The following is a 14054-nucleotide window of genomic DNA, read 5'->3' as shown; positions in this document are numbered from 1 at the left end:
AAAATATGAAGAGAGCTGATTTCATTTTGAGTGATTGTTACTTCATAGAGCTAAAGTGAGTTGCTGACTTTTGAAAATTATTTATTTTTACAGTTTTTGTGACATTTTAGAAATTTTTCATGGTGGAACTTTTTCTTTACTAACAGGTGCATCCCTTGTAAAGGTTCTCGGTTTCCTCCCACTCTTCCACGCCCTGCTGTAGCTATATTATCCTTTAAGATTCCATTCTGTCAAATTGCAACAGAGAAAGGACAAATGGAGGTATGTGGAAGCCTTACCTTGTCACTCTGAATTTGATAGTGCACCATCTGTGTGACACAGACATTTTGAAATTATTATGAAGTCTAATGTTCAGTACTCTTTAATTTGCTTTTAGGGACCTTGTCTGCAAGGTAAATGGTTATGACCATCAGGGCTGCTATTGTAGGGCCCTCCCTCTCGGGATCAGGCAAATCCTCCATTCACTTTGTGCTTACAAGCACCTGGTTTGCCCCACATTGGTCCTAGCTCTGTGTCATTAAATGCCATTTAAAATCTTGCAATTAGCCAGACGTGGTGGCACATGCTTGTAATCCCAGCGGCTCAGGAAGCTGAGGCAGGAGGATCTCTAGTTCAAAGCCAGCAACTCAGACCCTGTCTCTAAATAAAATACAAAATAGGACTGGGGATGTGGCTCAGTGGTGAGTGCCCCTAGGTTCAATCTCTGAAGCCCACTCCTGCCCCCACAAAAAAAAAAAAAATCTTGCAATAGTTATTTTAAGTTAGAAGCAAATCATCTTCTGAAAAACATGTTCTCTGATCATTAGCCATGATCACTAGGAAACTGTTTAATTAAAACACTGTACTCATACACACCCACACATAAACATACACCCTCCTTTTTTAAGAGCCAAAGATAAAATCAAGCTGTAATATTACATTGGAATTTGAACTGTAAATAAAGGATTTCAGAAAATATTTTATTCAAAAACTGGTATCTTGAGATAAATATTTAACATTTGCCTGATGTTAAAGTAATATTTGGCTTTAAGCAGTTTTATCCATTTTTGTAGGAACAATTTTGGCGTTCAGTTTTATTTCACAACCACCTTGAGTACTTGGCTAAAAATGGTTATGAATATGAAGAGAGCACTAAAAATCAAGCAATAAAAGAGCAACAGGAACTTTTAATGAAAATGCTTGCGGTGAGTTAAATAAATACACTGAAAAAATGAAAGTTGATGCTTTTCTATGTTGAATTTCTTAAAGATAGGTGAATTAGCACTGTTACACCACCTGGGATTCTTAAGTTTCATCTAGTGTGTTTTTCTCCCTTAAAAATTCTGTTTCCCACTTGAGGTATCAGTTAAAATATTTAAAACATCACTTTGTTGCTAAGATCACAGGCTGAAATAGACTTTGCTGATGATACATCCTTTTTGCTTTTCCCACCAACCTTTGCTTTAGCAGGCTGTCTAGGTAACTGCGAAACTTAATAAAGTTTGAGAACCTCTACTCTGGCTCCTGTACTAACCATACTCCAGTTTGGTTTTGAGCTGTTTTTTTTGTTTGTTTTTTTTGGTGCTGGGGATCGAACCCAGGGCCTTCTACTTGCAAGGCAAGCACTCTACCAACTGAGCTATCTCTCCAGCCCCTTGAGCTGTTTTTAGATCTCCAGGGATGGGTGGTATTTTGGCTATGCCTGTTACCATCTTTGAGTTACCTGCGTGTATTAAAAGTTTGCTGTAGCCAGTGGCCAGGTTTGGTGCATTGTATACTTAAGTACATTTGTTTTTGGAGCAGGTATCTTAAAAGTTCATGTTCATGTCCTTACTCCAAGTTGGTTTATGGAAGGGTATAATATCATTTTTTCTCTTCTTGACTTGGCACCATACTGTCAGGCTTTGAGGGTAGTGACTGTGTCTTCCCTTTCCTTTCCAAATACCCCAAGACAGAGTTCCACTCTAGTTAAGAATTACTACTTACAGCTGGTGCAGTGGCACATACCTATAATCCCAGCAACTTGGGAGGCTGAGGCAGGAGAATTACAAGTTCAAAACCAGCCTTAGCAAGGTCCTTAAGCAACTGAGACCCTGTCTCAAAATAAAAAATAAAAAGGGCTAGGGACTTAGCTCAGTGGTAAAGCGCTCCTGGGTTCAATCCCCAGTACAAAAGAAAAAAAGGGACCAATAAAAGGAATTACTTCTTACAGACAAGTGATATCTTGAGGACATTCTAGAGCTTTTATTCTGATGTGGGATATCTAAGTAATAAACTTCTAATTATAAGACCCTTGAGGGTCTTCAGTATCAAAGTGTGCTTCATTTCAAACTAGAGTTGTTTCACTTTGAATTTTGAAATTTTAAAACAAATGGAAGAGTCAGTGTCTTCTAAGACATTGTAAATGATTGTCCTTTTTGTTTAAGTATGAAAAAATAGAGCAAGAAAATGAATTGTTAATTTAGAAGCTGTATAATTGTTTCTGATCATTGAAGACCGTAGAACTTCTCCCCACCAAATGTGCTTACCAGCATTTATATGCCAGTTCTGAGCAAAGTAATGACTGGTTCTTTTTTATAATTGTTTTTCTTTGAATTTATTACCCTATTTGGGTGGGTGGCTGCTGAAAAACAAATTTAAGAGAACCATATTTGAATTTTAAACCAATTTCTTACTTTCCTTCAATTAACAACTTTAAATCATATTTCATTGAACCTAAACTTTTAATTGTAAAATTTTTCTACATTATTTTCTTCATTCAAGCCATAAGAAAGAAGGGGAAAATGCAACCAATCAGACTGACCAGCCATTTATTGTAAAATGCTTTCCAATTTTAGAGATGTTAAAATGTGTAAAAGTGTGCCTCTTAGATCAGTAAGATAGGTATCTAGAAAACACTTTTCTCTATTTTGCTAGTAGTATCAGTGTGTTTTAAAAGTTCTACTTAATCTAATTTGATCCCCCCCTCCCCCTTTTGGGTTAGCTTTCCTGTAAACTGGAGCGAGAATTTCGTTGTGTGGAACTTGCCGATCTAATGACTCAAAATGCTGTGAATTTAGCCATTAAATATGCTTCTCGCTCTCGGAAATTATTATTGGCCCAAAAACTTAGCGAACTTGCTCTAGAGAAAGCAGCTGAACTGTCAGCAACTCAGACAGAAGAGGAGGAAGAAGAGGATTTCAGAAAAAAGCTGAATTCTGGGTAAAATTTACTTAACTGTTTGAATTTTCCTTTACTATTCTGAATATTAAGTTGGTCTTTGACTAGCTCGTTATTGAATAATATTGTTGCCTTTAGTTACAGTAATACCGCTACAGAATGGAGCCAGCCAAGGCCCAAAAATCAAATTGAAGAAGATGCTGAGGACAAGGAAGAAGCTGATGATACAAAAGAAAAAACAGAACTGCATAAACATGGTAAGATGCAATTTCTAGGCTAAGAATTGAATTCCCATACTTTTTCAAGGCATCTTTGCTGTCTGATTGTTGAACATCAAGTATGACTTTGTTTTCTTCATTTACATTGTATCTTTTATCTTAATCATAGTGCAGAACTCATTTTCCAAAGGTGCAAATTCCTCTGATGTGCCAACTATTAAGTCAGGTGAGAAATATTTGTAAATTTGCAATGTCAAGAAAATTTTACAGGTAGTATTTTACAGTGTTTGTTTTGTTTTGTTTACTCAAATACACTTTCCTGTTTAGAACTTGCTTTGTTTTTTTTTTATCAGAGATGTTTGTGAAACTAATCATTGAATGCAGGTATTAAATGCCTATTGTGTACCAGGTATTTTGCTAAGTGGTGGTACAGAACTCAAGCAAACATGCATGGGTGACCCTGCCTTAATGCTTTTCCAGATCAGCTGGGACAACATTTGAAGACAGATGTGCAAATCACTAAGGAGACATTCAGGATGCTGGAGAAATAGTTGAAAGTAGTTGCCTTTGAGAAGTGGGACTGGGTGATAGGGAAGGTTGGAGTTAGGGGACTGCTGATTTTTTTTTTTTTTTTTATTTAAAATTTATACTAAAGACTGTAATCCCAGTGGCTCAGGAGGCTGAGGCAGTTGGATCATGAATTCAAAGCCAGTCTCAGCAAAAGCAAGACGCTAAGCAACTCGGTGAGACCCTGTCTCTAAATAAAATACAAAACAGGACTGGGATGTGGCTCAGTGGTTGAGTGTCCCTGAGTTCAATATTCGGTACACCCCCACTCCCCAAAAAAAGACTTCCACTGCCATATGACTTTTAAAACTGTATATGTTTCATGCTTTTAAAATTGTGTGCATATATTACTTACATGAAAAATTAACTTTATAAACATGTATCTATTGTTAAAAGAACGTGTAACAGCTGACGAGAATCCAGTCAGTTTTAGGGATCCCAAGGAAGGCCTCAAGGAGTGTTTAAAACAGAGTCTGGAGGGGTGAATGTCGCCAGGCAAAGGTGAACAGGAGCAGGAGCAGAGGAAATGGCATGTGTGAAGACTGAGAGTGTTGTGAAGAGCACAGGGAGCAAGGAGAAAGAGTTGCTGAAGGGGTTTGGGCAGGAGAGAAGTTCTGCAGGGAGAGTAGTCCATATTAAGGATTTTGATGTTTATTCTGAGGTCTCCGGGAGGCTACTGTAGGTTTTAAGCAGGGGCATAGCATGACACACTGCTGAGGAGGAGGAGTGGGTATAAGAAGACTGCTGAAGTAGTCCAAGTGAGATTGAATAGTGACTTGGGCTAAGGTGGTGATGGTGTTGGTAGAAAGAACAGGTAGAGGTATAGAGATGTTTCTGATATAGACAGTGTAGGAGTTTGGGGTATAAGAGTGACTCTCGGGGGTTTTTTGTTTTTTTTTTGTTTGTTTGTTTGTTTTTCTGGTACTTGGGATTGAACCCAGAACACTTTACCAACTGAGCTAGCTCTAGTCCTTTAAGACAGGAGCTCACTAAATTCCTGAGACTGACCTCAAACTCTGAATCTTCCTGCCTTAGCATCCAAAGTTAACTGGAATCTCAGCATGAGCCACTGTGCCTGGTGATTTCTCAAGTTCTTGAGTAGTTGAGTGAATGGTGGTACCATTCACTGAGTTAGGAAACACGAGGGAAAACTGGATTTAGGTAGCATGATGATGAACTGTTTTGAGATACTTAAAATGTCACATAGACAGTTGGATATTTGGATCAGAAGCTTAGTAAAGTAGTCTGCTTAGATACAGTAAGTTAAAATCACCAGCAGTAGGATAGCAGTTTAAATCAGGGCATGGGTGAGCACACTTTGGGAAAGTATATGAAGCAAGAAGAAAACTGAACTTGGGCCTAGAAAATCCCCAACATTTAAGCATTAAATAGAGGAGGAGGAGGAACTATTGAAGGAGAATGAGCTCTCTGGTCCAGAGAGAAAGGAGGTAACTCAGGGGTTACCATATCTCAGAAGTCAAGGAAAGAAGAAAAGAACAGTCCATGATTATGGAATACCACTGAGAGGTCAAATAAGGTGATTGAAAAGTATCTACCAGATTTGATCACACAGAGATTATTGGGAGCCTTAGCAAGAAGAGATTCTGTATGGTTATAGAGTTGTAAGCTACATTGTTATATGGTAGGTGGTATGAGCAGGGAGGAAATGGGAATAGCAGTGCTGACAACTTTTGAAAATTTTGGTTAGATGGGGTGGTAAGAGAAAATGGTGGCTGGAAGGAATGTGGGGTAGAGTTTTTTATTTAAAAGACTTGAGGATCCTATAACCAGATAAAGCCAAAGAAGAGGGAAAATGAATTGATAGGTCAAGTTTCTTGACAAAGCAGGAGGGGGTGGGATCCAGAGTAAAGGGATTATAAGACACTACTCTTCATGGTAATAGGAGAAAAAGATAGTTCTGTACATCTTTCATAGTGGCGAATTGGGTTAGTTTCCATCTGAGATTATTTTGCCTTGGGAAGTAGGACAAAAGTCATCCATGTTTGTTAGTATTAAGTTTTAAAGTTACAAAGTCCCTTTGCTTTCATATAATACCAATTTAAATATTTCATTTAGTATTAGAAGTTACAAGTCATCTGGTGTTTGCCTTGATTAAGTGAGGGTTTCTTTCTTGTAAAAGGTGCAGTTACCTCTAGCAACCAAGGACGAGTAAATCCCTTCAAGGTAAATTCTTTCCAGCATTATTTTCTGTTAAATACATGTCCATACAAAGAAATACTTCCAGATGATCAGATGACCCTCCTTAGAAGCATTGAAGACTGATCTTTGTGAAAACAAAGAAGAAAACAGCCCTGGTTCACTTCTGAACCAATTATATTTTCTAAATAAGTATATTTTCTAATTTAAGTGCTTTTAAAAAATACACCATGCTTTTCTTCGGGGTGTTATTTGAAAATATATACATCAATCTTAATTTAGATCATATGTATTCATTTCCAAAGATGAGATCACAATATAAACTTAACAGAAATTTAAGGGAAAAATAAATCTCTTGATATTTTTGTTTTCTTCCTTAAACATAAAATGCTAACATTAGTTTGCTCTTAGGTATTAGCCAATTCCAAAGAGCCAGCCGTATCATTGAATTCAACACGTTCAACTAATATTTTGGACAATATGAACAAATCATCCAAGAAATCTTCTGTTCTTAATAGGGCAACAAATAATGAAAGGTCTCCAGTTATAAAGCCTCTGATTCCAAAGCCAAAGTCTAAGCAGGTACTGTTTCAGCTACCCACATCTGCAATGAAAAGCATGTGAACTGTTTGTCTTCAGCTTTGTTTGCTATTTTAGGTATGGGATTGGAGGAACCAGTCGTTCATCATTCTAGTATGGAAGGGGGTGTTTTTTTTTTTGTTTTTTTTTTTTTTTTTTTTTTTTTTTTGGTGCTGGGGATCAAACCCAGGGCTTCGTGCTTACAAGGCAAGCACTCTACCGACTGAGCTATCTCCCCAGCCCCTGGAAGGGGGTTTAATTATGGTTTTGTTCCAGAATCCTGTGTGTGTGTGTGTGTGTGTGTGTGTGTGTGTGTGTGTGTGTGTGTTTCTCCCCCCACCCATCTCTCCTCCCTCTCTCTCTCTCTCTGACATATGCATCTATCCCCAGGGACATAGGAATCTACCTATACTTTTAAAAGTACTTCCCAAATGGTTCCCTGTTTATAATGACTATTCAAGTATATGTCCCTACCTTTCTTCTGTATTCTGCCTGTATCCATTCTCATATGTGTTTCACCCAGAATTGTCATTAGTTATTTTTCTTTTCCATTTCACATAATTATATACGTTTAGAAAACCTGGAACATGAAATAAAGTACTTTTTTCCCTCAGTTTTATGTGTGTAAATGTTAATTTCAACTGAGAATTTTCAACAAATTTCATTTGTTGGTATAGTAATTCTAAATAATAAATAATCATATTTCTTCACGTATTTCAGGATTTACTTATAACATATAAAATGCTAGGTGTGATACTTACAATGTTTGTTTTTAATAGGCATCTGCAGCATCCTATTTCCAGAAAAGAACTTCTCAAGCCAGTAAGACTGAGGAAGTAGAAGAAAGTCCTAAAAATGCATCATCTGAAACCCCAACTGTATGTCCTCAAAACATTGAAAATCAAAGGTCAGTACATAGAGAGATTTAGTATTCTAAGATGCAGTATCCCAGTAAAAAGCATACAGTAGGCACCCATTATTCAAAGTACAAATTTGTACAACTCTGTTATTTCTTATTATCACTGATAGTGAGTATTTAAATACTTGTGACATAAATGAATGATTAATGACTTTTTAAAAAAAACATTTATTTTCATTAACTTTTTTTTTGACAGTGATAAATTTTTAAAAAATTCTTTTCATACATGTATATAGGGTAATAATGTCTGTCTTACAATCTACCACCCCTCTTCTCCCCACCCAAACCACCCCTTCACTCCCCTCTGTACAATCCAAAGTTCTTCATTCTTCCCCACCCACCCCCCACCATGGATCAGCATCTGATTATCAGGGAAAACATTCAGGATTAATGGCTATTTCAGTTACATATGTTAAAATATGCTTTAATAAATTTTAAGTTTTAAATTATACATTCATTTTATTGGAACACTATTTTATAATTCATATTTGTTTTTAAATAATGTAGTTATACTGGAAGGTAGACAGCAAAAGATACAAAAAGATAAATTATGGAAAATAATTCTCTTTCCTGTCCACCCATTTCTTTTTCCAAAAACAATCATTGTAACACATTTCTTATGTAGCTTTCCAAAATTACTCTTTGCATGTGTGAATACATTTGTCTGTTTTCTTAAGTTTTTACACAAATTATAACAGACTTACTTTTTTTTTACTTAATAGCTCTTGCAGATCACTTCATATTACATCATAAAGAACTTCTTTAATTTTTTTACATCCATTAAATAAATAAGTCCTAATTCATTTAGTTCTCTTTATGTGGATAAAAAAGTGGTTATTAGACTTTTGCTAATATGAATACTACTGCAATGATTAGTTTTATGTGAGTATCATTTCTCACATATGCACACATATGTGAGATTATGTGTACCCATATAAACTGGATTCTATACATTTCAAATTAATATGCACTAATACTAATAATTTTGATAATGCCAAATTGTTGTACAGTGATGTATTATTATATATACGACCATTAATGTAAGAGTTCCTGTTTGCCCATATCTCGTTTATTCATCAACATAATGTGTTACTAAATTTTCTTTTTTTTTTTTTTTTTCCTAAGAGGAGGTCTCACCATGTTGTCCAACCTGGTCTCAAACTCTTAGACTCAAGTGATCCTCTTATCTCAGCCCTTCAAATAGCTGGGACTTCAGGCATACACCACAACACATGACTTACTAAATTTTTTTATTTCTGCTTTGCTAGGTTTGTTTTAAATGCATCAATTAAATTTAAAAGATTAGCATTTTATTTTCAGCATTGAGTTATTTTTCTAATAACTTTACATTAACCAGTTTAACGTGAAAGGAATAGCTTTTTGTGTGTTTGTTTTCAGGGGATAATTCTTTTTTTTTCCCTTTTATTAGAATATTATCATTATACATAATAGTTGGGTTCATTTGGACAAAGTTATACATGTATGGAATTCCATATTAGTCCCTAGTGTCCTCCACTTTGCCCTCCCTCTATTCTCCTTCCTTTGGTCTACTGGTCTTCCTTTAACTTGTTTATTTTTGATTGGTGCTTTATAGATATACATAAAGGTGGAATTCACTATGGCATATTTATATGTGCAAGTGGGATAATTTGTTAAATTTATTACGTATTTCCTCCCCTTTCTCGTCCCTTCTTTTTCCTCCCTCCCTCTTGATCTCCTACTCCACTGATCTTCCCTATATCTGTAGGATATCTGATCACTCACACACACACACACACCCTGCCTTTCACCTTGTTTTTCTGTAGCTTCCACATATGAGAGAAAACATTTGACCTTTGATTTTCTGAGTCTGGCTTGTTTCACTTAACATGATGTTTTCCATTTCCATCCATTTACCAGCAAATGCCGTAATTTCATTCTTTAAGGCTGAGTAGAACTCCATGTGTATATATACCACATTTTCTTAATCCATTCATCTATTGATAGGCATTTGGGCTGTTCCATATCTTGGCTGTTGTGAATTTTGCTGCTGTCAGCATTGATGTGGATGTATCACTATAGTATGCTGATTTTAGTTCTTTTGGATAAATACTGAAGAATGGGATAGCTATGTCTTATGGTACCTGGGGTTTTTATTTATGATTATTTCCTGTTCTGAATTTGATTTAGATCTGAAACAGTGAAAATTTTATTTAAGAAAATTGAGACAGGGCTGAGGATGTAGCTCAGTAGTGGAATGTTTGCCTAGCATGTAGGAAGCCTGGGTTCAATCCTTAGTACCACACACACAAAAAAATAGATAATTCATCTTTTCATATTAACGGAGTATACGGAAAACATACCTTTTGGAATATCATTAAGGCATTACAATTTTTAACCAAATATTTTGTCACAGACATTGAAAAACTAAATCAGAAGAGAAATATTCAAAAAATGTTTTTAAAAACTTCTATTTAGAGACAGAAGATTGTATACTGTTAGACTTGTGACATTTCCCCAAATTTAATTAAAATGAGTCTTTACTATTTTCTGCAAATTCAATTATCTTTGTTCAGCATTTATTTTAGCATTGATTTTTGTTTGTATTATTTTTATGGAAAAAGAATTCCATTAAAAATATTACTTGAAATCTGTATGGCAGCACACATCTATAATCCCAGTGACTCGGGAGACTGAGACAGGAGGATTACAAGTTCAAGGTCTGCTTCTGTATCAGACCTGTCTCAGAATTTAAAAAGGACTGGGGATGTGGCTCAGTGGTAAAGCATCCGAGTTCAAATCTTAGTATGAGGCGGGGGCAGGGGGAGGGTGGCAACATAGTTTTCTGAAAATTAAAAAGTTTAGACAAATATAGCTCAATTTTAGCTTATTTATAGAGCTATTTTTTTTCTTCTAGTTCTTTTGAGTGAATTTAAGCTTTAATACTTAATTTATTAGAGATAAATTTGTATGTTCTTTGTGTTCATTTCCTTTTAAAATTTTATCATGAATATTTTCCCCAGGTATCTTTGTTGTGTATTTAAACTCATTATTTAGGATCCATTCAGCTTCAGCATAGTGAGAGATAAAATAGGTGTTGGGTTAAATGGGAGTGGAGGGTGTCTCTTGTGTTAAACTGCCTGACTTTTGAGTCTCAGGTCTGACTCTTACTATCTCTGTAATGTGGGATAAGTTATTTCATCTCTCTAAGCCTCAATTTCCTTATTTGTGGAATGGAGATAATTAATTTTTCCCAAATATTCATAGGGTTGTTGCTATATTAATGAGATAATGTGCACATAAAGCATTTAGAACAGTCACTGGCAGATAATAAGTACTCAGAAATTATTAAATAGCTGCATTAAACTTTTACTTATGACCTAAAGACAATTTGTGTCACAAGCAGAATCTAGTAAAATTTATAAGTATGTTTTGTCCATGCTTCTCATAATAATGATACAGGAAAGGACTCAGATCAGCAAGGGTAAGAGGATGGGAAAGGGGCTTAAGAGAAATGAGGAAGATTTCAAATAGCTGGTGTTGAAAATGGAAAAAGAGCCTTCCAAGGACAGTTGGAAGAATTTTACCAGACCAGAGGGGCTAAGTGAGGTTGGAGACCTTGAGTCTGTCAACATTCATAAAAAAAGTTCCAAGTGCAGAGTTAAAGGTTGCTGCTGCACTTAGAAAATACAAATGTGGGTAATCCTTTTGAATTGACCTTGCAGAGGATTTTTTTCATTTAATTAATCCAGCAGTCTCCAGTCAATTTGAAGTAATATGAATATCAATGATAATTATCTCCCTTTATATAGGTTTGTAAAAAAATTAATTGTTAATTGCTAATTTAAGAAGCCATGAAGCACTCTAAATTTTGTATCAAGCATGAATTTATTTCACAATTACTGTTTTAGGCCAAAGACTGGGTTCCAGATGTGGCTTGAAGAAAACAGAAGTAATATTGTGTCTGACAATCCTGACTTTTCAGATGAAGCAGACATAATAAAAGAAGGAATGATTCGATTTAGAGTATTATCAACTGAAGAAAGAAAGGTAAGGATAATTGTGCTGAGATTGAGATCTTACTGAATTTCCCAGGCTTAAAAAATTCTTATAGAAATATCTTTTTCTATGTTTGGAAAATTGAATACATCATGAACTCCTGGTGGAGAGGAAATTAAAATAAATGTGAAATGTCAGCTTTGAGCTTGTGGATTTGTAGTAATTGAGTGCTGTCAATTAACTGTTTGTATTTACATAATTTTTATGTTTTTAGATAGGGAAATATATTCTAAAAAAGATGCATTAGTTAGATATCAGAAGCAAAGAGATTAATAAGTAAATAAAGTTAACTCATACTTTAGGGTTCTTGCAAGTAGAATTTTGGTAAATACTTTATGTTTACGTGAGAAAATACTCATTACACATGGGTATTCTTCTGATGGGGGAAAAATGCCTTTCATTGTAAATTAGGTCAGGTGGCTTGCACTTCCTGTGAATTTCTGCCTTGGGAAGGGAAGAGGAAAGGAATGTGTATGGTATGCCAATTAATCCTCCACTTCCCTAGGGAGGCAGTGTGCCACATGGGCACCTAGTGACAGACACTTGCTTTGATGAATTGGGTTTTATGAGTAAAGGTATTGTATAATGAGGAAACTAGAAACTGGTCTAGCACTTCTAACCTCATTTAGAACTTCTTTAGCAGTTTTGTGTGTCTTGTTTTTGTAACATTATAAAGGGATTAAAACTCTCAAGAATCAGAAATTAGCAAACGAATGTGTAAGACCTTATATTGCAAAAGGGGAAGAGATGGGGCAAAAGTTGTGATTGGTTTTGGTTTTTTGTGAGGTATTTTGTAGTGCTGGGGATCAGGGCCTTGTACATGCTAGGCAGATACTCTACCACTCAGTTAACATCTCCACCTGTGATCGTGTTTTTGAACGTTTAAAAATGTAGTCAACTTTTTTTTTCTTTCTTTTTTTTTTATTAAAATATTTTTTATTTTTACAGACACATTTTGATTCATTGTATACAAATGGGGTACAACTTTTCATTTCTATGGTTGTACACAATGTAGATTCACACCATTCATGTAATCATACGTGTATATAGGGCAATACTGTCTGTTTCATTCTACTGTTTTTCCATCCCCACCCCAACTTTTTTTTCTTGAGCCATTTTGATCATGATGTAGTCAACATTTTTAAGGTAAACTCTAAACCTTCACTTAAATCCAGTTTGTTAATGTAGCAAATTCTACAGGTCAAAGGCCTCTTTTATATTCAGAGAAATAAATGGCTAGGAAATACAGTAAGAGGAAGGGAACTAATATAGATTAAATGACACTTAATAGTTGTGGATGTTATTTGGCTCTTGCAGTGAATAAAAATCAGTCCTAAAATAATATATACTATATAACTCATTTATTTAACATTTGTGAATTGGCAGTGTGACAGGGATGAATAACAGAATAGTGGTGGCCTGAGACTGGAACCTGGTTAGAAATTTGGTGAGGTGGGAAACATGAGGGGTATTTGTGGTGATGGAACTCTTCTGTATTTTGACTTTGGTGGTAAATGCATATTCCTACAATACAATTTAATGCATATACCCATAGAAACAAATGAGTAGAAGTAAAACTGAAGATTGTATCAATGTCCATACCCTGGTTGTGCTAATTGTGCTATTATTTTGCAAGATGTTACCACTTGGGAAAACTGGGTAAAAGTTATTCAGAATCTTTTGTATAATCACATGTAAATCTACAATTATCTCAAAAAGTTCCTGCAGTTATAATATTTTTTACCTACTATGGTTAAATACAAGCAGAATTTAGATTGAAATAATATAGAAATAGAATGCAAAATTTTTAATGTGTTATACATGTAAAAGTTTTTTTTAAAAGAGTTTTGATTAGTAGAATGAAACAGACAGTATTACCCTACATACATGTATGATTTACCCGAATGGTATGAATCTACATCGTGCACAACCATAGAAATGAAAAGTTGTACCTCATTTGTGTACAATGAATCAAATTGCAGTCTGTAAAAATAGAAAAGATTTTAATAAAAAAAAGTTTTGGTTTTTAAATTTTTGAGGTTTAAAATTTATTTTTAATGGATGCATAAAAACAAAAATTATATATTTTAATGGGGTAACATATTTCAGTACATGTTAAGCCTTGTGAAGTATTTAAATCAGGTTAAGCATTTATCTCTTTTATCAATTATGAAGCAAACTTTCAAACTCCTTTCTTTGAGCTTTTCGAAATGTACGGTACATTGTTGTTGTACCTAGTTACTCTCCTGTTCAATAGTACACCAGAGCGCCTTTGTCATATCCAGCTGTAACTTAGTACCTGATCAACATTTTCTTATTCAATTTTTATGTATTTATGTGGTTTTTTGTTTGTTTTGGGGGTGCAGGGCATCAGACCCAGGGCCTTGTGTTAGGCAGCATTCTACCACTGAGCTACATTGCCAGCTTACTCATCTAAA

The 14054-nt window shown here is 35.1% G+C and overlaps 1 protein-coding gene across 4 annotated transcripts in view; it reads left to right on the top strand.

The window, feature by feature from the left end:
- The window catches only part of Wdhd1 (WD repeat and HMG-box DNA binding protein 1), a 58301-nt gene that overhangs the window by 42297 nt on the left and 1950 nt on the right, over window positions 1-14054 (top strand). For 3 of the 4 annotated variants that reach the window (XM_047539892.1, XM_047539891.1, XM_047539893.1), the window contains 9 exons: window positions 147-261; window positions 1053-1184; window positions 2963-3180; window positions 3277-3395; window positions 3526-3582; window positions 6064-6107; window positions 6492-6662; window positions 7439-7566; window positions 11469-11607. In XM_047539892.1, the coding sequence (XP_047395848.1) occupies window positions 147-261; window positions 1053-1184; window positions 2963-3180; window positions 3277-3395; window positions 3526-3582; window positions 6064-6107; window positions 6492-6662; window positions 7439-7566; window positions 11469-11607 (1123 nt within the window). The remainder of the gene's footprint in view (window positions 1-146; window positions 262-1052; window positions 1185-2962; window positions 3181-3276; window positions 3396-3525; window positions 3583-6063; window positions 6108-6491; window positions 6663-7438; window positions 7567-11468; window positions 11608-14054) is intronic. The other variant, XM_047539894.1, reaches the window with a different exon arrangement.

The sequence above is a fragment of the Sciurus carolinensis genome, chromosome 2 (genome assembly GCF_902686445.1).
Source record: "Sciurus carolinensis chromosome 2, mSciCar1.2, whole genome shotgun sequence".
Classification (NCBI taxonomy): Eukaryota; Metazoa; Chordata; class Mammalia; order Rodentia; family Sciuridae; genus Sciurus; species Sciurus carolinensis.
The sequence above is the reverse complement of the archived record's forward strand: the minus strand, read 5'-3'. Positions and strand labels throughout refer to the sequence as shown.